General features: G+C 37.5%; 1 protein-coding gene across 45 annotated transcripts in view; it reads right to left on the bottom strand.

Annotated features, from left to right (window-relative positions):
• The window catches only part of ARPP21 (cAMP regulated phosphoprotein 21), a 155,300-nt gene that overhangs the window by 76,292 nt on the left and 52,967 nt on the right, over positions 1–26,041 (bottom strand). For 12 of the 45 annotated variants that reach the window (XM_072726357.1, XM_072726360.1, XM_026016418.2 and 9 more), the window contains exons 9-13: positions 25,436–25,576; positions 11,167–11,275; positions 9,204–9,305; positions 2,541–2,578; positions 643–702 (exon numbers count right to left, since the gene is read on the bottom strand). In XM_072726357.1, coding sequence (XP_072582458.1) covers positions 643–702; positions 2,541–2,578; positions 9,204–9,305; positions 11,167–11,275; positions 25,436–25,576 — 450 coding nt within the window. The remainder of the gene's footprint in view (positions 1–642; positions 703–2,540; positions 2,579–9,203; positions 9,306–11,166; positions 11,276–25,435; positions 25,577–26,041) is intronic. The other 33 variants (XM_072726383.1, XM_072726388.1, XM_072726381.1 and 30 more) reach the window with 5 other exon arrangements.

The following is a 26,041-nucleotide window of genomic DNA, read 5'->3' as shown; positions in this document are numbered from 1 at the left end:
GTAGTAACAACATGGGCATGGCTTTCAGCCTAATATAGAACTTAAAATATGCAATATTAATACATAATAAGTACATATATATCCATTCCCCATATCTTACAAAGATCTTACCTTAAATAGTTCATTATAATTGGAAGTAACCCTGTAATTTCCTTTAGAAATAAAATCTGTGCTTGAAAAATGCATTGTTTGAAGTATTATGATGGACAGTAGTAGCCAAAACTCAACTATCAAATGGCTTTGTCATTGGTTTCTTTTCCAGTATCAGGTATGTATATATAATTGCAGACTATCAAATAAATTTTAACTTGGTGTAATGTAATTCACCAAAGTTGAACTGAGAATGTTAAATCAGAGTGCTTCCAAAGTTAACCTTTGAGGGGAAAACAAAAACAAAACCCCACCAAAAATGGGAAATCAGAGGAAGAACTCAAGAGGATTATATACAAAGCAGTAACTTCCTAGCCCCGTATCTCACATTATTCAATATGGCCTCAGCGCTAGCTATGTAACAAGCTTTACAAAGATGTAACCAAACATATTTATTTCATGAACAGATATTTTACACTAATACACTTATATTTAACATTGATTCTGCCACATAATCTGAAAACACATTTTAAAAAAGTAAACCATACCAACCGAAAGAGCTGTCTTTTCTTATAGGTCTCATTGCATATGTTACTGTCTTCCAAGAGCCTACTGGAAATGAAAAACATGGTTTTTATGATATTAATCCTACTGACACTAAATGCCCTATGTTAAAAGGATGTGTACTCCTTTGTAACCTACCTCTCTTGCAAGTCAACCCCACAGACTATTGTTTTTGTGTATGATGTTGAGTTTTGCAATAATAAGTTAATGACAGCCTGCATTTTCCCTATCCTAGGATTAGGGTGCCAATACTAGATAAGAAGGAAAGGAAGAAAAAATAGAAGGAATGGAAGATGAGAGGAAAACAAAATAAGCTGATGTTTAATAGACATTTAATTAAATTTAATTTAATACTAGTTGTGATTTTTTTCCCTTGGGTAATATAAAAGTTATCTTTTATTAGAGGATAAGGCAGAGTGAAATACTGACATTTCAAAGACAGGTATCCAAGAAATGTTTTTATTTTTATAGAGAATGTACTCAATTATATTTCTGTTTTTGGAAATATCAAGACTTATTCATATATGCAATTCATGTATGTGACCAATTATTGTAATGAAGAATATAATTCAATTTGAATCTAAAAGACATGTAATGTGCATTAGCAATCTTTTTCTGCAAAATCCAAGTAAATGAATAAAAATTCGGATGTAAGGCAGGGGAAATGATTGGCTGGATGACTAGTAAATAATGTTTTTCTCTGAATTATAAGCACTCCCTTCATTCTTTTAGTTAGAATATAGAATTTTGGGGTGCTTCAGAATCATCCCAACAATGTTAGTGCTTATGGATTCTTACTTTAACTATAAATAGAGAACATTCACTTAAATCTGTACAGATTTTTGAGGTTGTTTTTGAATGCCTTCTGTAGACATGTTATCAACTTTCACCCATTCTTCTAGAAGAGATTGTTCAATTGAGAGGGTTAATTAGCAGTTAGAAAGATTTCTAACTGCTAAAATAAAAGTTCACTTTTTTCCCCAATCACCTCTAATGCCCAGTTTAAATTTTCTCTAAGTACTGGAATTTATCAAGCAGCCTCCATTTAATCAGTTTTACAGGAGCACCCATTAAGCCAACATCTGAAATAAAGTTAAGTATTGCTTTCTGAAGTGATACCATATTGACATTCCAACTTGCCCACTCTGATGCACCTCAAATGTGATTAATACAGCTAAAGTATAATTCTTTAATTCCCCTTGAAAAGCTGCAATTAAATCAATGGAACATTTGAATACCTATTTCAGTTTAGAATTATTTCTTAAAAGTATATGTTAAATTTGAAAACCTGAGCTCATATGCTCAGACTTTGTATAAGTTGTATAACTCATTCATCTCACTACAACCACCCCCTTACCAACTCCCAAGTTAGTAAATCTAGATGAGCTTAGATAGATTTCCAAGTTAGACTAATAGGTTTTTTACAGTGAGAAACTTAAAACAATATTATTCCAATCTTTGTTTGCATGGCCATATATAAGTATGTGGCACAGGAAGTGGCTAATAATGCTCAATATACAAATACTGTTAACAGCCTAATCCATAAGCCAATGAAATTGCAAGTTCATTTATGCCTAGTAATGCCTGGTAAAGGTAGCAGGAATTAGACTTCCGGAAGGACTGGAAATTGAGACTTTAAATAAGGAAAATGGACAAACTTATGTTTGGAAGTAACAGAGAAATATTTCCCCAAATTAAATAGTTTTTTTGGCATGCTAGATAACACATATGTGTATGCATATAAGTATGTACGCATAGATATATGTATTTACTTATACATATATTCAAGCACACACTTATATATGGGATATATACCTATGAATATACAGGACACACACAACAGACTTTGTTCCTCTAAAGACATGAAAAAACAAATTTCATTTTACCTGTTTTCCACAAAAAGGCTTTCCTGGGAGCAAACTGACTGAAAAATAAAAAAAGGCATTGTATCAGACGTTCTGGATGTGCTGAGCAATCCCAAATCCTTGCCTGATTTTAAAACTACTTTTCCCCTCTGAGAGGAGAAGAAATAAGAAAAATATGCACAATGTTTTGAATAAGTGGAAATAAAAAAGGAAAAAAAATCGGTTAGAGTTAGAAGTGTAAACCATTCTCTTTCTCTTTCAGCACATGAGTACTTTTCCATGAGGGCATCTCCAGGTTACAGATAGATTTAGCCCATTCAGCATCAAGGTCAGAAGGAGAGAGAGGTGAATGACACTGTCGGAGAATCGGAGAACCATGTGACCACTGGATCCTGAGCTAGTGGTTTCTTCTGGGGCTGTGAAGATGCAGCCCCCAACAAGAGTCAAAGTACTGGTGCAAATCAAGGCAGAGTGCGTGCACTTAGCACAAGCCACCTGAGGATGGGAGAGCCGTAGAACCACAACGCTGCAGTTATTACCTGGCAATGATAGACTTTCGTGAGATAACAGATTGACTGTAAGACTCTCAAAATTGAAGAGATGCCATCAATCAATGTGGAGAGTGGGAAGGGTGCGCAGAAGACAAGTGAGAACAAAATGAAGCTAATTAGAAAAAAAAGTCAAGCCCACCTAAGTCAATAAAATGACTTTCTTCATAGCTTCCATTCCCCTAGCTATCACTTCTCTACTATCCTGTGTTTAATACACACATAGGGAAGAGAGAATCCCATTACCATTGCAAGCTGGGGAAAGGCAAATCAAATTAAATTTTACCAAGCAGAAAAAGAGAAGTCTAAACAAACTATGGTGCAATGGCCCTGTAACATAGTGACTGTGTTTAGGAATTAACAAAAAAAGTTCTCAAAGTACTGAGTTTCTAAACATAAATATATGTGCCATACTATCTATATGTGTAGATTTTCTAAATGATGAATAAATGACCTGCTAAGCAGATAAATTGAGACCTAACAGGTCCATTTGAAGAGAAAATAAAACTAAAGTAAAAAAAAGGATCTTTCAATATTGAATTCTTAAATTAAAAGATCAGCTAATGTAACCACTACTCAGAGAGGCAAGCAGGATATTGGTTTCTCTGTACATTTTGTTGTAGAAATCAATTCCTTCCACTAAACCAAAGGACTAGCTTTGGGCATAATGTGTTTTCCTCAGTGGTCTGAACGTTTCAGTGAGGGCATCTCTAGAACTAATTCTGTCTTAACCTTTGTGCATGTAACATGCATCCTGAGTATCAAGGGCACAAAAATCTTATTTAACAAAAAGAAAAAAGTCAATTAAGAGAAAAGCGTTTCAGAAAATCTTTTTTGACATTTGTGTTTATAAATAAATATAATTTATGTACCACTGATATTATTCCTGTGAAGATCTCTTCATAGTAAGCAAAAAGTCCCACCACCTTCATTTCCTTTAGTTTGGTTTTACTCCTGGTTTGATTCAAATCATGGAATTAATTGTCTCAGGTATACATTAAGAGCTCAATACTTTGCTACTATTCAGCTCTTGTAGTCAGAAAGAGGTCAATTATGTTTATAATGTTCGGCTTGGTAGTGAAGTTACTGAAACTCTACTAAGTCTTTGAAAGAGTTGAACAAAGACACACTGACCTCTTCAGACTCATTAATCCACTGGTATTTGGGGGAAAGTTAAGCTGCCATAACTCTTTGAATGAAAAAATAAGGCACCTGCAAGTTCAAGATAACTTTCCCAAAAACATATCTCGAGAGTATTTTCCAATTTTTGTGCAAAGGTCCTAAACACTTATCACATGATCCATCCAACACATTTTCATAAATAAGACAGATATGGTTATGGGCTGTGACTCAGTAGCTGATGAAAATAAACTTTTTAAAAAAGTTATATTAATAACTTTCAAATTTTAATAGCAGAGAAAGATAAAATTGTCACAGTAATTAAGTGCAGCATTCAAAGCTGTCACTTATATGCATTCTCAGATATAAAGGGCTCTTTTTTTTCTTTCTTTTAAGGAGGAAATGATTTTGCCTAATGAGTTACAGAATTGTCTCCCACACCCCACCCCCAATCCAGGTGGCACTACATGCCCTTCTCATCGGTTGTCAAAGAAGAGGGATCCCAGTGCATGCTGGGGATACTGTGGAAGAGCTCCTCCCAGAATCCCTACTTATACATAAAATATCCTTCAGAAACCATCCTCCAGGCAAAACATGTCTTTCTCAAATATATTGCTTTTTCAACGTAACCTTGCCAAAGCCTGCATCATTGCACTGAATTAATCATAAAATAAGCTGAAATTCTTGGTAAAGGAAACAAGAGTTGTATTTCAAATATTTCTGACTACAAAAATACACTCATTTTTTGAGAACTAAATTGTTGTGTGACTTGACTTACAACAACTTCATTCTCAAATCATAAATGTGTCTTATCTCAGGCTACTCAAATTCTCAAACTATATTGAAGTTATTTCTCTAGAAAATTCCCAAATAATCTGCATATTTTGATTGTGGACTTAAATTAAAAAACACACATGCACATACACACACGCAAACACATACACCTTAGACACCAAGATACATTTGTAAAATATTCAAGAACACTACTAATTTTAAAATAGATTTCGATTTTACTGAAGGGTAAATACCAGGAAGTATTTCTCTATAACTATTGTGACTTCAAGTAGAAAAATAAACCTGCAACATAAATATGTTGCTATTTGAACCTGTTTGAATGATTCCACTACTTAAATAATAATTGGCAAGGGAGGTGGTTTTATTACCTCAGTTTTTAAATTATGAAGATACTAAGTTAAAGGTCAGCTAAGAAAGAGATTAGACACCTATAACTTAGTTTCCTTATGCTGGATTCTTTGCATTTATAATTGACTTACTCTACTTGAGTTATTACCTTGTGTACCTCAACAATCTGGGAAGTAGCAATGGTCATTAGGGAATTTGGAATTGCATAGATGAAGGCTCTCCAAAGTGTTCTGTCTTTATTTGAGTGGTAAAGAAGATTTGTTACTATATGTATTGAAGGAAGTTCATACTGCTATGGTATGTCCCTGCATTTACATTAATAAAAGATCCAGTGATAAACTGTTAACACATGGTGGCCCCCAATGATCCCTGCCTGTTGGTATTCACAACATTTTGTAGTACCTCCCACATCGTACCCAGTTTGGTCTGTGCCTCCAACCAAATACAGCAGAAGAGAAAATATGTCAACTCCAGGATTAGGTTATAAGAGCCTGTAGCTTTGGGCTCTCTTTCTTTCTCTCTTAGATCACTTGCTTTGGGGAAGCTAGTTGCCATGTCATAAAGACACTCAATAGCCTACGGAGAGGCCCACACAGTGAGAATTGAGATCTCTGTATAGCCAGTGAGGACCTGAGGCCTGCCGATAACCATGTAGATGAGTTTGGAAGCAGACAACCATTCCATCAAGCCTTCAGATGACTGCAGCCCCAGCTGACAGCTTGACTCTAACCTCATAAAAGACAGCGACCCAGAACTGGCCAGCTAAGCCACCCTCAGATTCCTGACCCACAGAAACTGTGAGGTAAAAGCATTTTGTTTGTTTGTTTTAAGCTGTCAAACATTGGGACAATTTGTTATGCAGCAGTTAATAGCTTTAACACGGGGAATACCAGCCTTATGACTGCATTGTTTCTACAGAGCTACAGGGCTAAGGAGAAAGGTGCTGGGCAACTTTTTTCCTTCTAAGATAGTGGCTCTTAGCCTTTTAAAGGTGATGACAGCTTGTAACACTACAATAAACAATAAAGATCATTTCCTTAGAAAAATGTACCTACAGTCATAGATGTAATATTTTGCAGATGATGTTGAGGACTTTATTTAATCTTTGATGCCTTTCTATGAATATACTCCGGCTAAAGGATGCCAATTAAAAAACCCTGGCCCCAGGAGATCAAGTGGAAAAGGAGTGCCAGAAACAGGCAGGTGCCCTACTTGGATTATTAACCCCAGCAGTGCTGGTGCTGGCTGCCAGGAAGCCTATCACTGGAGCTCACACCTCTACTCTACTCCTGGAGGGGGAAGAAGCCACAGCATTTCAGAGGTTGCCGATGATACCACGGATTGGAAAGGCTATGTCAGCATCTTGGCTTTTAAGCTTTCCCACAGTTTAGCAGCCTGCTTTTTATGATTTCTTTCTTCTTTTCTTTTCTTTTCTTTTCTTTTTTCTTTTCTCTTTCTTTCTTTCTTTCTTCTTTCTTTTTTCTTTCTTTCTTTTTTCTTTCTTTCTTTCCTCTTTCCTTTTCTCTTTTCTTTTCTTTTCTTTTTTTAAAGTAGGCCCCATATCCAGAGTGGAACCCAATTACGGACTCAGACTCATGACCCTGAGATCAAGACCTGAGCTGAGATCAAGAGTCAACACTCAACCAGCTATGCCCCCAGGGGCCCCTCAGGCTGCTTTAACTTTTCAAAAAAATTTTAATTCAGCAGTTAGCTATAGAGGCTTGAAACCTCAGCACTTGCCTCTAATCTTTAACCTGGGACCCAGGTTCCTTGTGTTAATCTCCTTCATAGGGCTGTAGGGAAATGCAATGTGGACAGGGAGTCACACTGACCCCTCCTGCCTGTGACGACCTCCCTATCGATATGGGGATGTCCACATGAAGGGCAGCAGCACAGGAATCATCCTCCTCACAGGTGGGCATCAAGGATACTTCTGCCACCTAGCCCTTGAGTGTTCAGCAGTGTGGCACTACTTTGAAACAAAAAAAACAACAACATACTATTTGTATATTATCTGGGTGATTAATATTTGCTTTTCAACATAACTCATTTATAAATTTTATGACTTGCTAGAATGAAAGTCAGAGGGAAATTTTGTGTCTTCATGTGTGTGCACATATATGTGCATGCATGTGTGTAAGACAAGGGGAAGGGAGGATGGGTAGAGAGAAAGAAAGAAAAAGCATAAAAAGTAAACTAGCCTTCAGAAAACTCTCCCTTCATGAAGCTCATCAGATGGCACATGCCACCTCCCAGTCCAAGTCCACTGCAGGCATCCCTACACTATCATGACTACTATAATGGAGCCTCTCCTTACTTCATCCTTTTATCGAGGAAACACAATTAAAGGCCTACCATGTATCAAGCTATGCTTTGCACCGTCAATAACTCTGATCATAAGAAAAGTCTAAATAGCCCACACATATGCAAAATCTTCTAGAATTGCACATGGACACTATCCTTCTACAGCTGAGGTAGCTGTAGAAAGGTAGCTTGTAGCTTACTGACCAAAATCACACCTCTGTCTTTCATACTCTGCTAACTCCAGAGCTCTGAGCCACATTGTTCAATCATGAAAGTTCTATTTTATTGTATCCAAGAAAGACAGCAAGAATCTAGAAAAGATAACAGAAACCTGTATAAACATGAAAGAATGCACTGCTGGTGGAATTTAAATTTCCTCTGCAGCTTTATACTGAAGGATCCAGCATGAGCTGGAGGACCAGAGAAACTGGCTTGGGCCTGAACCTCCAAGGTCAGAAGGCCTCCTCCATGCTAAGACAGACCTAGGTGGAGCCTAGGTCTCCAGTCTGGCTTGGTAATGGCCTGCAGAGCAAATCATAACAGGAAGTAGGATGGCCCCCCCTAACCCAGCAAAGCCATGGAAGATCTACACGAAGGAGCTCCCATCTCTACTTTTGCAAAGGGAAGAGCCCACGACATCTTAGGAGGCTAACACATGATTTCACGGAATGGAAAAGCTTGCCCTTTTCACTTTCTTGCATTTAAATCCAACTGTTTTTAAAATCACTTTTTCTTTTTCTTTTTTTTTTTTTTAAGATTTTATTTATTTATTCATGAGAGACACACAGAGAGAGAGAGTGGGAGAGAGAGAGAGGCAGAAACATAGGCAGAAGGAGAAGCAGGCTCCATGCAGGGAGCCCGACGTGGTACTCGATCCCGGGTCTCCAGGATCAGGCCCTGGGCTGAAGGCGGCGCTAAACCGCTGAGCCACCCGGGCTGACCTTAAATCACTTTTTCATTTTTATTTAATTGCATTTGATTTTGGCCACAGTGGGTAAAAGGATAGAAAAATCCCCACCACATTTTCTTTGCTGGGATTTGAACAAAAGAAATCATTTTATGATTATTTCCTTCATAAACTGCTCACAGACCTAATTTGATGTGAAACTGAGGAGGATGATGAGTATTATCATTTCACTTTGATATAATAAAATGCCTGCGCTTCTAAGAATACAGAAAATTCTGTGTTTATGTATGTGATTAATAGAATCTCGTTCTTTTTCATATGTCTTTCCTCTGCACAATATTAACGCCAGAAAAGACAACAGTTGGCTGTCTGCAGGCTAACATAGATGTGAAGGCATTTTTTTTTCCAATCTGGCAACCTCGCTGTGGACTTAGGGTCCATCTTACTGACCAAAATCACACCTCTGTTCCCTCTTAGGTCATATCCTGGGAACACACACAACCCTTGGCTACTTTTCCATCACTTCCCTGAACCAGGTCCTCTTCCAGAAACACCTCGGGTATGCTGCAGTTTGATTTGTCCCTGGCTCCAGCTTCCTGAGTCCTGCCAGCTCGCTGTCTGGGGAAGGACCACACTAAAGAGGCAATTAAAACAACTACTCACATCATGTGCAAATATTCTCTCCCTCACTCTCTGATATTCCTCTTCTCTCTCTTCAATTGATTTACTTCGTCTGTCATCTCTAAATGGATGCATTCTGTTTTGCTGAACAGAAAAAAGAAATCAGTACGGTTATCCAAGTTGAGCTGTTGGAAATCTGCAGTTAAGCAACTGTCAGCTGAGAATAATAAATGTTCACTTAAATAAATGGAGCATGAAGAGTCTCATTCCCTCTGGTCCCTAAGGCGACTGTGCTGGTGTGTGTGTTGTGTGTGCATGACACACAGTGGCAGGTGTCTGCTGCTCCTGCTTGCTTCCCTACTGGATGCAGGTAGGACAGCTGTTGCCAGAATAAAGGCACCTGGATGTGCCTCAGGTGTTCAGCCAGTTCAGCTATGACGTGGGTCACAGTGATGGACTCTGTCTCCTTTGCTAACCTGTGTGCTTTGGGGTCCTCAGATGAAGGCATATCGTTGAGGAAGTAGCTGGCTAGTTCAAGGCGGTCCAGGGAAGAAATGGCTCTAAAAGCTTGGGTACTCGAGACACAGAGCAAGGGAACAGAGAAATAAATGGGCAGAAAGGAAACTGGACATAATGTCTCCATGTCCTAATTTGTGTTTCTTCTTTACTCAGTGACTGACTGACCTTGTACTCTGTGTTTGGTGTAGAAAGCAGAAAAACTAAATTTGAAAAGCCCGTTTATTGTTCAGGGTCAGTATCAAGGTATCAAGGAACCTTAAAGTAACAATCCAAAGAACCCAGCATGAGGACTGCCTTGCATCTGACCACTGCCTGCATCCCCCCACCCTCTGCATCGTCTTCTTGCCATTCCTCACAACCTGCCCTGTGTTAACCAGGTTCATCCAACCATTCAACAAACGCCCACTAAGTACACGACACAGGCACATGGCTCAGAGTCAACAGGAGCTACCTGTAGCTGGATGGTGGTGGTGGTGGGGGTAGGGAGAAATGAGATACAAATGATGAAAGGTTTAAAAAAAAAAAAAAGTGCGTCAGAGACGCATGTACTGGCTCCCAGTGACTCACTGAGAGTAATTAAAATAACTCGAGTGAGATGCATATGGTCTTACCTTTAAGAATTCTAAAGCAGAGTCTATTTTCAAAAGATCTATTTGGATTGTCAGAGACACAAAGTGTCATTGTAAAGGCATTATGTAACTCTCTACTGTTCTAATTATTGTTTGACCTTTGTTTTCCTTCGCCATTCACTCAGCTTTCCTCCTCATCACCCTGGGTCCCACACTACCCCCGGCCCCAACCTGGAGAAGAGGTTTAGCAAAGTCTCTCTGCCCTTGCCAAGGGACCATGAATAAGGCTCCCTAGCACAATGGAATGTTTTGTCACAAGCAGAATACACAGAAGGAGAAAGTTCTGCTACGGTTCATGCAAAACAAGCACACAGTTCACGTGGACAGTAGAACATGGGAAGGGGAGGGGAGACGAAAACATGAACTCGATTCTTTTCTGTGAAGACTTATTTTAGGAGAGTTGCAAAATCCACCTGTCCTCACCATAACAAGGTTTGTTGTTTACAGCTACACCGGTTGGTCATCGGTCCGTACTGAGAATCCAGCTCAATTTGTGCTGTAGGGTGGAAGGGCTGCCATAGTTACACAGACATCTGGAAATGCGATGACAAAGCTTTTCCCGACAGCTCCGGCCGCTGGCATCCCAACCCGCCCAACACATGCAGCGGGAACTGCGCCAAGCACCACCCATGCAGCCCAACACAGAGCCATTGCTGAAGCAACCAGGACAGGTTTTCTTGGCTACCCACTGAATGCCAAAGGGGGAGGCCAGGGGGCAAAGAGGTTGGAAAGAGGACAGTTGTCTCAGAGGCAGGGGGAGTTGGGGGAGGGAGAAGGGGACCACAGAACGACAAGAACATAAGTCAGCCCACCTTCAAAAACAACAATGTCAGCCACTCTCAAACTTGAGAACCAACCTGATTGTCTTCTTTATCAATACTAGAGTTATCTCGCTTCAAGATAAACCGCTTCTGGGATTCTTCACCTTTTTCATCTTTTAAATGTTCACAAAACCTTTGCTCTGGTCTGCCAGCAAAGTAAAACATATCAATAAAAAAGTTTTCCCCCCATTTAAAGTTATTTTATTAGTGCTGTTTTTCCCCCATAGAGGCATTCAACTTAAAGAAAAAAAAAAAAAAAGAAAGCAAAAGAAGTTACACGTGGTTTCGATGCTAGAATTGCTGGCATTATACAGGTAGGTTAATAATATGTCACTTTACAGGTCTTGTTAGAATACCTTTTGTTGTTTTGAATCCATTGTCTTGTTTGCTGAATGCTTGCTTCTCACCATGGCTGAAGTTAAAAAAACACTTTAAAGGCCTGAACACATATAGCGTATAGATGTTTTCTTTCATTGCTTCGACCTCCATCGCTCCTGAATTCAATCAAGTTCCCAGCCACAATGTCAAACAGATACACATGTTTAGAACTTGGGCAGACCATATTAATCCACCAGTGTCTGCAGACTACGACAACTCCTGTCATACCCTCCCTTTCGAGAGCCATCAGAATCCATGGTGAGAGAGGATCATCTATAAATTCTTTCCATCTTTGTCAAAGACAAATGCTCTGGCATCTGGCTCCAGTAGACTCTGACATCCTTGACCATGTCTTGTAAATCAGTTCAGTAATTGGGCAAACTGGACATATTTAGTTTAAATAACTAAATGGCTGACTAGCATGGGTAAAATGCTCCAAGCTGTTACACACTATTGATTAGTCAATTGATTTTTTTTTTATGTTCTCTTAATCATTTTGTATTATTACTGGAAAGGGCTCCACATTAGTGTTAATTTCCCACACTCGTCACTGCATGGCACAGAACTCAATGAATGGCTTGGGCATGGGTTCACCCCCAGCGGAAGTGCTAGAATGTGTGTCCCAGGTTTAGAAGAAGTTGTGATTGATGATTCTCATTAAAGCATCTCTGTCATGTCTGATGTATTACTTCTGAAGTCCAGTGGGTTTTCTATCCCTACTGGGTTCATTATGCATTCTGTTATTGGAAAGCCACTTCATAGTGTCTGTTGTTTAATATGGGTGACCAGTAATTAAGGGAATCTCATAGTTTCCTTCTAACTCCAAAACAAGCAAATGGCATGTTGAAAACAAAGGAGTTGTTTAGTGTATATAGTTCAATTCTTGATGAGATGCAACCTTTTCTTAGATACACGTACACAAATTATACGATATTGGTGGAAATTGGAATAATACCAGCTATAGCTTCCAGAATCCTGTATAGTTTTTGAAAAATGGTATTAACATCTTAGTCAATCCTTACAATAAAACTCTGATGTAGGAGAAACAAATGTTTTATGCTTCTTTTACAGGTAAAGAAACCATCCCTCATGATCCTTCTGACTCGCAAGTTTCTAGATTCTCCTGGCAAGCCACAGGTATCAAACAGCCCATTCACATCCCTGCAGTGATGTGATTCAGCATCTCTGCTTACACAGCACACAGTGGGCAGGAGGCCCTCCAACCTCCCACTGAAGGACAAAACCCCTGCATGATATCACCCGAAAGATCGATGGAAATGCTTTCCACAAAAATTAAAATGTAAAACATGACACAACAATCTGGAGGTGCAAATATGACATTTGAAAGTCAGAACAACTGAGGGAAAAAAGTGAACTTGCACTTTACCGTGAAAAGGCCATTCACAGCGGAGAAGTGAAACATGCTTCACGTGCAGCATGGTCACAGAACACTTTCTACTCCCCTGGAAGGTCTTCTAATGTTCCTTGAGTACTGGGAGACCACTGTCAATGATGACAATCTCCAGGAAGTTTTTTAAAGCTTCCTGATATTTTCGGCCAATACTTAGCTGTTACCTTGTTTTTGAGGCAGCAAGTAAAATTGGGATGTCAGCTTAAATACAAATGCTGATGGCATCAATGCTAAGTAAGTCTCTCCGAAATGTGCTTAAACTCCATAGTCTGGCGAATTCTAGTAGAAAAAATGCTTTGCTTGCTGCTAAGTTTACAGATCTATTTCTTGTATTTGTTGCTAATCGTCTGTAACTGTTCGTTTAGATAGAAAATCGTCTCGAAATGTGAACTTTTTGACTCATGAGCATAAGATGAATGTGCTTTAGACTAAACTCTTAAGAAGAAAAGCGCTTTGAGATTTCAGCATACTAACCAGGGCAAGAATGTGAGGTCCATGTTCGTAGAAACCTTGTATTTTAAATACTAAATTCTTAGTGCCTAGAACAGTGCCCGGAATATGGGAAGCATTTGGTTGAATAAATAAATTAATCATTGTATGAATGGATGAAAATTTAATAGAGATGCATATGAATCACTTTATTTCAGGGACAGCTCCAAAGAGTCACTGAATAAGATATGCAGTCATAAATTTTTAAATTATAAAACAGAACAAGAGAGTTTGGTTAGTAGGATCATAAATTCAAATTTAGAACACAAGGAAAATCTTTAAAAATCAAATTTATGTTTTGGTTCAAACTGATACAAAAGAATCATGTTACTTTATAAAAGTTTTTATAATTTGAGGGTATTTTGGGAAAAGAGGTGGAAATAAGAATCTGTGGGTTTTTTTTTTTTTTTTTAGTTTTAGAACTTCTCAGTTTAAAGTATCATAACTACAAGAGGTGTTCAAACATTATTTTTGAAATTTCATTTGCATTTCTTCATAGTGCTGGTTTATTTGTGTTTCATAGCAGGACATATTTAGGAAAAATACATATAGCACATTAGAAAAGAATAAGGAGTTTGTTCTAATCAATACTGTGAACATGATTTGGAGCAAAAGCATTTCTTGTTCTGATACATAGTATGCAAAGTGCATTCTCCACAATAGCTTTTCAAAAAATACCTTGTTTAAATTTTTTTTAGATTTTAGAAGCTAATAGTCCAAATTATTAATTTGTTCATGATATTCCAAAAATATTTTGAAAATAACCATTTGAAGTTTGTTAAAAGGAAAAAAAAACTTATTAAGATTGTTCCAGGTTGATTTTTATCAAGAATTAACTATTATTCTAGAGCTAAAGGGCAATTTGCAGTTTAAACTCATGCAAACTAAAGTATACAACTGAGTATTGCATGTGATTGAACTACAAATTACTGGTAATGCACCATTATATTAGAGTTTTTAAAAAATCCTTTTTACCACAAATTTAACATCATAGCAATATTATTTCTTAGTCATAAAATGAATGGAACTGAAGTAATATATTATGGACCTTTATTTAAAATGGGAATGAATAACTCTCAGTGTATCAATATGAGGATGTAACTCTAAGACAAACTTCTCCACGCTGCAAAATATCATGGTATTTATTAAAATAATGATAACTAGAGTTGACTACATACATATCTCATAGTCATGTGTAACACATGCCTAATAGTTTTTTTTTCTGATGGACTTTAGTCCATGTTGTATTATTTCTAGCTTTCTCTATATCATCATCAAAAAGCAAAGGAAAAGGACTTAATATTTCTTCTTGATGAAAAGGTAGTTTCTTCTTCTTAAGGCACAGTTTGTAGTAGGTATTTACTGTGAAACTCATTGTTCATGTGTGGTGAACAGTACTCGCATTTCTAGCAGTGTCTTGGTATCTCCAATCAAACCTCTGAAAAATCAGAATGAAGTCTTCACTGTTCCTTATTAGACACAGCTCATGAACAGAGAGGCAATGTGGCTGAGTGAGAGACCCTGAGCAAGACATTCAAACTCTGTCTTCTAATCAGTCTGTTTCAATTTTAGGGTTTTTTTCCCCCTTGAGGCTTAAAATAAATGAACACTCATTATTATTTTTAAAATCTTTTTCATCTGGAAATATTTTCACTACCAAGTTCTTGAGACCAAATTTATTACTTTTCTTCCAAATAGTTAAACCTAATTCCCTGTCTCCCTCATATACACACAGTTGAAGAATTCAATTCTACTGAATATGGACAGGCTCAAACGGGAGCCTTTGAATTTCATACCGAATAACTGAAAGACAGTCATCAATATGCATAAGTATCTTAACAAAGAAAGGTTTCTGTGCACAACAGGATAAAATATTTTGATGGTGTAAGACATCTATCAAAAATATTTTAATAGATGAACATATTAGAGGAGTCTAGAACTGCTCCTTTAGTACTTTTGTAAGTCTTTAATTAAAATATTTATAGCTGATGTCTTTTGTTTAAAAAATAAAGTCCTACATTCTTCTTCAAGTATTTTGCAGCTTCCACTACCATTTTGTCATTTTATACCTTTTTGTTCTCTTTTAAATGAGACTACATCTTACAAAATCTATATATACAGTGCTAAGTATTTAGTTTCCTTTATTAGCATCTTTCAAACTCCCATTCTCAATTTTATCTTTGACAAATTTATTTTATTCTTATCTGTCTCAATTGTACTGTACATATAAACAGAGACATGCAAGCTAACATGGGACCTGACCTGAGCCCTCCTTTAACATAAGGCTGTCTATCAGCAATGATAAAATTAAGCAGAATACTCAGACAACAATGGTATATAAGGCATCTCCTCTTATTGGCGCTAGCACCCTGAAAAGCAGGCTAGGTGCATTAAGAGACTTGAGAGTATCAGTCAGCCCTGACAAAGTGATTCCATTTCTAAGAACGAAGCCAAAGAAAACGATAACACATGCATACACAGTTTCATTTTTCAAGACAGCAAAGCAGTGGAAATCCCCAGGGGCCTGATTAAGTAGCAGCTGAAAATATCTCCATATGTAAAATGCGGCTATATAAAATGATATCTAAGGCTACTGACTAACAGTAAAATGATGTCTGAAAGAATATACTATAATCACATTTATGCTGCAAGTATAATATCTATTAAGAATAATGATAGTAGTTGTCTCTAGATGTGAGGTAATGGGCAACTTTTACTTCTAACCTTTTATATATTTGTGATTATTATAATAAATAGCATCTTATAACAACAAGTAATAAATGCTATTGGTTTAAAAAGATAGGAGACCAATTCAACAACCTACAAGTGGTTGGTATATAATCACTGGGTTGTGGACAAATAAAATATTCTTATCCTTCGAAGTTTTCTTTCATGTCCTATACTATTCTATTACCTAAAATAAATATTTAGTTGTTTAATTTTTGTCAAAAACACTTTTATTACTATGCCTTGTTCATCAATATGTAGAGATGCACTTACTAATGACACTCTAATGATAATCGATAGCGTTCAATCTCAAGACCTTTTTTTCCTCTTTAAAGAGAGAATCCAAATAGTAATGATTACAGAGAAAAGATAAGATACAGAAAAAAATAAGAGGGATGAGAAAAAAAATGAATTATGAAATTTGAAAAAGAGAAAGGAATCTTATGCATTAAGACCTAGATGGTTATATACATATAACCTTCTAAATATACAGATACATATCTGTATATTTATGAATTTGGCTGTTTCTGAACAATACCGAGCATGGTATCACCAACAATACCAAAGTGGCACATACATCAGATGGGTATGCTTAACCTAACAAAACAAGCATGTTTCTGGAAGTTTACCTATAAATGAGAATTTCCACAAATGAGAAATTTTTTTTCAAGGGCCAGATTGTCACTGAACTTTTCTGTCTTTAAGTTCTCTTCCATCCTTACATTTCCCTATTACGTGAACAGTAAAAGGTAGTGGCATTAATATATGCAATGACCAAAGCTCCATTTCCTTCAATGGAACTTGAAACACAATGCATTTGAATAATCCAATATTTTTATATAAAATGGATGTGAACTACCATACCTGATTTAACATAGCAGTACTTTTAATAATTAAACTAAGTTTTAAACAACTCACATGTAAATGCTGATAAGTGGGCCTAACAAAAGTTTATCTTTGCAAAACATGCATTGTTGGGCCTTTTCAGCTCTGCATCTTACTAAATGTGTTCTTTTTGCAATTTACTTGATTTCCTTAAGACAGAGGTGTTGTTTTGTTATAAAAATGGGAGGTAATAATTCTTATCTTAGAGTATTTGAGAGGATCAATGAGATATAAGATAATGCAAGCGGCAAGCCCAATGTCAGGCACTAGTACAGCACTCCTTAAATGTTATAAACCATCACTACCATTGTCCATATCTTTCAGAGTAGTCAAAATTTAAAGGTACCATATCTCCAATGAATATTGAACCAGCATTTACATTAGTGTTAATTTTAATTAGGATAAATCCAATCTGTACTATGATATTCAAATAATGGTTTGAGTCATGAATTCCAAATGAAGCAGTAACAATTGTCTAAAAGTAATGTTTTCTTTGGAAACTGCTGAATGTGATTATTGTTTCTTGGCATGAAAAGCTTTTTGCTTACACATTACAATGCTGTGTATAAAAACATTCCATTTAAGCTTATATGCAAATATAGTATTTTACTTGCTGAGAAGGTCCAGAGTGATCAGTGTACTTTAACTGATAGAGAATGACTAAATATTTTTTGTATGTGCGAAGAAATGCTGTTTTTTCATTTTCCTGGTTTAAAGGGCAGGTGAGTGGGAAGCGAGGGCTGTGCTCCTCTAGGAATAGTGTGGAATCTAGGAAGGCTACGAGGGTGAAAGGAGGACAGCTGTGGGGTAAAATGTATCAGTAGCGCATCCACTTCTCGAGGTAGATTCCAATTTATTGTTTGAAGACTGGTACTGATAATCTAGCATTTAAATATGAGATTCATTGGAAACCAAACACCTTTTTGACCAGTAAACCACAACTTCTCTTTCTACTGTATGGCCAATTCTATCTTTCCCAAAGTCATGATAATATGTTAATGGCCTCTTGACTGTCAGAAATCTTAACATCAACAGGACACAAGAAATACATCAAGAAGACCAGCTATTCATTATATATAGCCAGACTCAGATCTGTGAGTATGCCTAAAAACTTTCCCAGGACACAAGTGCTGATGGGACTGTCAACCCTAAAGGTAGATCCAGAAGCAAGAAAGGGAGAGCCCTGGAACTGGGTATAATTCTGTCGCCTACAGCAAGCAAAGCTGCAGGTGGAAGATAAAACTCTTGCACATTTGGGATAATATTGTTTGTATATATATATATATATGTACAGTGAATACCTCTCCAACTTTCCCAAACTGTATGACACAGATCATATATTTATGCACACACACATGCCTGATCAAAATTATCTTGGTTCCTTAAATAAACTACAAACAGAAGATGGGCATGTTATATAGCCTATATTTCTTTTGTTCAAAGCATGACGCTGAACATCAGAGAAACACTTTTCACTTGGCATAGTCTAGGAACATGGAATTGGGTTTTGTTTTACTTCTACATATGCGAGGACAGTTTTCCATCAAGTGTGTTCTGTGGTTCTGGAGTTTTGTTGGCACCACAGTTTTAACATCCATTTTAGTATTACTGTTGTTTCACTGAGTTTTCTGTTCAACTTTAAAAATAATGAAATGCGGGGCACCTGGGTGGCTCAGTGGTTGAGCATCCACTTCTGGCTCAGGTCATGATCCTGGGTTCCTGGGATCGAGTCCCACATCGGGCTCCCTGCATGGAGCCTGCTTCTCCCTCTGCCTGTGTCTCTGCCTCTCTCTCTGTATCTCTTATGAATAAATAAATAAAAACTTTAAAAAATAATGAAATGCAAATTAGGATTTTATTAGGAAACCAAGGGATAGCATTTGGTTTTCTTCTTATGTTTTCATCATTTCAGAGTATTGCTTCTATTCACATTAGTTCTTATTTCCCTGAACTTGGGAGAAGGGTCATGGCTGAGGCAGGAACAGCAGATTTCAGTCTTAGATCTTCTATGGATTGAGTAAGTAAGATCAAAACACAAATCTCAGTTTTTGCTCCTGTAAAATGGTCTAGCTTCATCTACCTCGAATGTTGTGAACTAAATAAATATTTATTTATTTATTTAACATCATCACTCTGTGGAAAAGCTCTCTTAACAAAAAGTTATATTAAAGATTCTGTTGTAGAAGGAGCATGCATATTTCATTTCCAAAATCAAGGGGTAAATCATTCATGCAACATTCCAGGGCTCATAAATAATTTTAAGTGGGGAAAGGAACGCAATAAACTTATTTTCTCTCCTCACAATATGAGACTTACCTATCTACAGGATTCATTCTCTGAGGTATTTGAGAATAATAATGTGAGAAAATATAATAGTTGAGAGAAATGATATAATGTTAACAAATTGGTCTTACTTTGAGCTTCGGTATTGATTAAAGGACTAGGTTATCAGTTCAGTAAATAAAGCTTCATTGCCTTCCTGAGAGCAGTGTGATTCTTAGGTTTCTGATCTTTGGCTTCAAGTCAGATGCTTTTCAAGGCTAGTCCCATAAAAAGTGCAGAGTAAATTTATCAAAATTTAAAATAACAAGATGCCAACCAACCACTCATAGATTTACAAGAGCCACTTGATTAAATTGAGGTCTGATCTTCCGAGGATTTTTAAGCAGCAGTATCAGGATGCTACTTGGTTACTGACAGTGCCATTCACATGTCCGACCAAAAAAAAAAGAAAAGAACACATGTAGGGGAGGGAAAACTTGGGGTTTTACTTAGTTTGTTTTCGTATAAGCCCTGGATCACCTGCAGGGAATGAAATGCTAAGGATCAAAAATCAAGGATTCCCATTTGAAATATCCTCTTCAGGAAACTGAGCAGAACAGACATCTGTTGCTGTTCTGACATCTCCTCTCTGTGTCTGCTGCTGGGCAGGTGGAAGGTTCCACAGTCCACCCTCTTTAGTCAGACATATTCCGCACTTTAGGGATTCTTAACAAAGTCAACTGGGCTCAACTGCTTCACCAAAGAGAAGCTTTATTTGTAACTTGAACAAGTTCATCACTCTTGTGATTTACCAAATAGCTAGCCCAGATAATTATTGTTTCTGAAAAAAATGAACAAGCAAACTATGGTCATCACTGCCCAGGTCCACATGTCTCAGGAATTCAGGCCTTGTGCTCACTTAAGATGTAGGCCCATCTCTGCCTTTGGGTCACTACTCATATTTCATGGTTTCTGGGGCAGGGACCTCTCTCCTCCAGTGGAGGTGCCATTTCCTTCTTTGCTCTGCACTCTGGAAGTAGGGGATTTGAGGCAATGACAGTGGGTGGGTGCCAAGTCAAAAGAAAAAAAATTCAAGAGATGACAACCTTTTAACATGACAATTATCTGGGACTAGTTAAACAGTTACTCTGACATATGCAAAAACATTCAGATACTCATGGGACTCTCTTTGCCTATGACTGATCTTGGCCCTTTGGAAAACACTAATGCAAGGAGATAGTTTCAAGCCTCCAAATCATAGAATCTGAGCTTAGGTCCTTTCTCTAAGATGGAGGAAGGCAGACAGAGGTGAGGAAAATCATCCAATAAGAGAACAATGGGATGCTTTGGGCTAAACACTTAAAAGAATAAGCAAATGACAAAGTATAGATCAGAAAGGCAGACAAAGCAAAGGGTAAAGTTTCTCATATAAAAATAGACTCATATTTATAGCACTTAAATATTTTTCAATAAAATCATTGTTCATATTTTTAACCTCAATACTAAAAACAAACAAAAACAACAGTATAGAGAGTAAGTACATTTTAAATATCACGTGTAGTACTAAAATAACAGAGGCCCTAACATTCCTACCTGAATTCCCAAGGGGCTCATTTGATGCTACCACTCGATCTGACAGTTAACAAAGAATCCCAACAGAAAAAAAAAAAAATTAAGTGCTAGAAAGTGAAACTTATTTCTGGCAACATATCGGGGAGGGGCGGGGGAGAGGGATAAACTAAAGGGACAGAATATGACAGGGTGAGTCTCAACTCAAAACCACCATTCTTCATTTCAACAAAAGGCAGTAAATTCTAATGAGAGGCTCCCTCAGCTATTCAGACCCAATCTGTGGACCAGTCAGTGTGCTGGGAGGCTTCAGGTTACATATACTCACCTACTCTTAACCTGGCTAGCTCAGAGAACCACCAAGGCCACTGTGCTATGAGGGTCGAGGGTCGGGTGACTTCCTTGTCAATTCTCTAAAGTACCCAGGTTTGCTCAGAGGAAGGCACTTTCCTGGAATGTCTCCCACATGAGCAAGGCCTCATTTCCTACTCTCTCTGGACTACTGCATCTGTCAGCCTCATCCCATGCTCTTGTGGCTCTGGCATGAAACCCTGGATTTGGACAATTGGGTTGTTGTGGTAATTTTGTAATAATACAATAGGCAGGTTTACCTCCTACACTGACATTATTGATAAGTGTAGCTTTTTCATTTTTAAGGAGGGAAATGATTGGAGTAAAGCAAGGTTGAAATTGAATTGATATCATCCCCCTACCAAATATCATACCTTGTAATAGTGATAAACACAGAGGATGTAGCAAGAACTATCAAATTGTGGGAAGTATATGTTATTTACTGATACTATTGGGTTCATCTTCCAAAATATCTCCCCTTCCCCGCAGGCCCATTCATTATTTCTTATCAGACAGCAAAAGACTTAAAAGAGGCAGAATTCCCAACCAATCTGGGGAATCTTGTTGAGGATTTTGCTCAAGATGTTCTGGGTGTTTTTGCTCTAAGACAGATTATTTAAGAAAACTGTTCTTGATATTTAACAAACTAACTCGGATCCCAGCCATGCTAATCATTGCCTCTCTGTGAGTACAGATTTGAACTTGAGTGTGTGCCTCATTTTCCGCTTCTGTAAAATAAGACTCTAATTACTTAGGTTGTAAATATGTTTTCAGGATGAAATGAAATAATATATATGCAATAAGATTATCCAGTGCAATAAATAATTAGTAGGTAATGCTCTTATATCACATGTAACTGAAAAGTCAGTCCTTGGACAAATTTTTTTCATAAAGGACAGATATGTTTTACCTCAGGATCTTAGAAATCCTAGATGTGAGTAAACCACATATACACACGTATGTAATCCTCACAGTATATTGTCATGAATAAATGTTTTGAACTTCATATGAAACTATTCTATCTCTGAGAAAACTTAATATTCTCAAGTCACACTGTATAATCACTTGAACTGTTTATAACCTAGGAAACAAGGATTCCAGGAAATAAACGCCAGCCATTTTGTTGCTGATAGGTATCGATGTCAGAGGATCAGTGTCATTGAGGAAGAAAAGTTAAAAATTATATTAAAACATGTTTTCTCTCTGTCAGTTCGCTTTTGTATTCTCCATCTGCATTTTTCTGCATTTCTCCCAAGCTATGGTGCCATTTAAAATATGCACTTTCATGTATTTGCACTAAAGTAGCATCAGACTGCCCCCCACCCTGAAAGGGTATTCCCCAAACACAAAACCCATGAGGAGTCATCTGAGGAATTTCCACCTCTGCTTCCCTCCCTCATATAAATGGAAAAAACATCTCCATCCAATTAGGCATCTATTATAATCCATCTGTTACTGTGGTCCCCACAACCAACACGTGCCAATTGCCCTGAGAGTGCAACTCTCGAAAGTTTCAGAGAACCAAAGCAAATCAAGACACCCAAGACTTAAAATATTCTGAAAGGAATATTCCAGTTTAAACTTCAAATCCAAAAGAACATGGTAACAAACTTTTAAAATACTTTTAAACATACATCTTTCTACAGAACAACATTTCTCCTCTGCTAAAGCTGCCAACAGTGATTCATATTCTGGGGATGTGACTTATTACTATCTGAAAAATGACATTTAACTCATCCACTTCTCTTGTCCTGAAAGATATCAGCACTCCCTCCCCCTCATCCCCAAACAACAGCCACTCAAATAGAGGATCGTCAGAAAGATGGCCAGAAGAGAAGAGCACGACTTGACAGCTCTGGATTGAACATTAGTAAGCTCGACCCTTCAGGAAATACCTTAAAAGTCCATGATGTACAGTCATTTGTCTTTCTGTTTAGGCAAGACCTGACTCACAGAGCGGGGCTAGAAGGTGTGTACAAGAACAGGCACGAGGAAGAGCCAGTCCAGGCCTTGCATCACAGCAACTGTACCTGAAGTGTTCTAGGCATGTACTCTCTTAGCTCCTCCTGAAGGCATAGACATGAGGCATCTATTTCAAATTGGCCATTAGAAAACACACACACACACACACACACACACACACACACAAACAACCTAGTGTTCTCCCAGAAGTGAAGAAGTCCAATAACATGATAATATGATACCTGATACCCATTAGCCAGAAAATAAAAGTTTTAAGGGATAAATTATATCCTCCAGTCATATTTGGAAACTTGCAAGAATAACACAGGTTCAGACAAGAGCTACTCAATAGAACTTTCTGAAACAATGGCAATATGCTATATATGTTCTGTCTCATAGGAGCACTTGAAATGTGGCTAGCCTAACCAAGGAACTGAATTTTGAAGCTTAAATTTTATTTAAATTTAATTGATTTAAAACAAAACATACATAGCGATATGTAGTTAGGGGCTACTGTACTGGGCATAGCAAGCTTAGAACCATCACTCAAAGCTCACGGAGAGTCTTCACATGGGGCTTAATTTTCTCAAAAACCACTCTACCCAGATACAGGTCTCAAACACGTGTGCTAATATTGTAACATGGGATTGCAAAAGTGACATGAATTAAAAATAAATGCACTATCTCTACTAGTTGAACCTGTATCAAACAATATACTTGATCATTGAGCTTTTCCATGTCTGTTATGGCCTAAATAGAAAAGGAAGAGGAAAACAAATGGAAAAAAAAGATTGTCCACTGCTGGCCTATTTCACAATCAGCGTGTCACTGCACTTACTGTATGTGAAAGTCATAAGTGAAACCAGGATAGAGAATGAAAACCCACAACAGCAACAATGAGGGATGCTTGATGGAGAGGGGACATATAAAGGATGAACGGACAGTGACTTTCATTCTTATGACAGTTGAAAATGGGAGGTACATGTGCTAACAATCAGATAAAGTGGAACACTGATAAATTTAAAAATGTATTTTGCCAGCACAGTAGAACGCAACCATAGGACCCAATAATTCTGAAGCTTCGAGGACCCTTAAATATCATCCACTTTAAACTCTCCTGCAGATAAATAAGTAGTTGGAAGCCAAGAGAAGCGAAGTGCTTGGTGTCCCTGAGATAATAGCCCAGCTCCGTCCCAGATCTCTGTTTGTGTTCTCTCCACTGTGACCTTCACTCTTGTTCTGCGGAACACAGACTGAACCTTGAGTAGAGAAAGAGCCTCATCTCTAGCCCTACTTGTCCAGCCTCTGGGGAGCAGAAAATGGAGTGTTTAAAACACGCTGCTCTGCTTGACACAAAAGCTCCCTTCACTAACACAGCATTCCTAAAAACCATGCAATTTACACAATTTACTAAGCACACTATGAAAAAAGAAATTACAAGGCACAAGTGTTTTAAGCGAATGCTTTGCATAGGGACCATTTTTCAAGTTAACACGTATCTGCTATAAAAGGGGCTTGCACTGTGCTCAAAACACACATGCTTTTAAGAGATCCAAGTGCAAATTTCCAAAGCAAATGACTACTCATCCTACACTTTTGGGGACTCAATGGGACCGTGAAGAGATATTAAGATAGAAGCAAATGATTATTTTAAGGAGGAAAAGCAAATAAACATCTTCCTTTTAGAGCTAGAACTGAGCTATTCAGCTCAAAATTCTCCTTTTACAGGTGAAAAAAAAAACGAGATGGCAGATTTTAACTGCCTTATTTCAAGTCACACAGCTATTAAGTAAAAGAATGGTGACTTTAGGCACAGGATTTCTGTCTCTGGGGGGCAAAGCTCTTTGTTAATCTAGAAACCACAGTAAGACAGATGTCTATGGACCAGAAAAAGAAAGAAAAGGACAATTATCCTGTATATGTCCTTGCTGTTTTAAAATGCCTGTTTTTTTACTTGAGTTATACTTTGACATAAAATGTTCCATGCTTTTTTCTGTAATCACATGGAGTATTGATGGAAGAAAGAAAATTATGTTTCAGGAGCTGTGTAAAAGATCCAAGAATAAACCCACTTTACCGTCTAAATTTTATAAACTTTCCTGGTCCTCAGATAATCTTTTACAGATAAATGCCACATACCACTGATAAGTGCAAGAGATAAATAACACTGCACATTTTAAATGCCATGTATTTTGAATTTTCTAACATGCTCTTATAAATGAATCCATAAGAGAAAAAGAAAATGCTAAATAAATACAGCAATGGGCTTACATTCTTGTGTTGCTGGTCTTGTTGATGATAACAGATTTCCCTGTTTGATCCACATTGTGATCCAACCCAAAGTAAGCCGCCACTCGATGAACAAGCATCCGCTGATAGGATGACATCTGAGGGAACTTTTTATAATGATTACTGAAAAGGAATATAAGAAACAGTGGAATCAGCACTTGCGTTCTGGGCCTGTAGGACATTCTATAGATACACATGTAAAACCATTCCTATTTCATCCAAACCACTAAGCTTAGTTCATCTCTGGCATCACTTCATGTCCTCATTTCCAGACAATTTTCCACTTACTATGGATTTATCGATTAAGCTACAATAAGCATCTTTGTTTCATAGTTGCACATTTCTCTTAGCAAAGAGAACTTAATGTCTGTTGGAAAGTATTCTATTTTAGTCCATGATACCTTATCAACAGAGCCAGGCACGGGACAAATGATATGACATAGTATGTGACTGCAGATGCCTATCTGGAGATGTGTCATTACACGGTTTACACTGAAAGCAACACAATTATGACCAGGCATAACTGACTGCAGCCAGCTGGAGCCCATTAAAAAACTATAATAAAAATGAAAAGGGTTGCTTCTTGTC

Source organism: Vulpes vulpes, chromosome 11 (assembly GCF_048418805.1).
Source record: "Vulpes vulpes isolate BD-2025 chromosome 11, VulVul3, whole genome shotgun sequence".
Classification (NCBI taxonomy): Eukaryota; Metazoa; Chordata; class Mammalia; order Carnivora; family Canidae; genus Vulpes; species Vulpes vulpes.
This window is presented reverse-complemented; position numbering and strand designations above follow the sequence as displayed.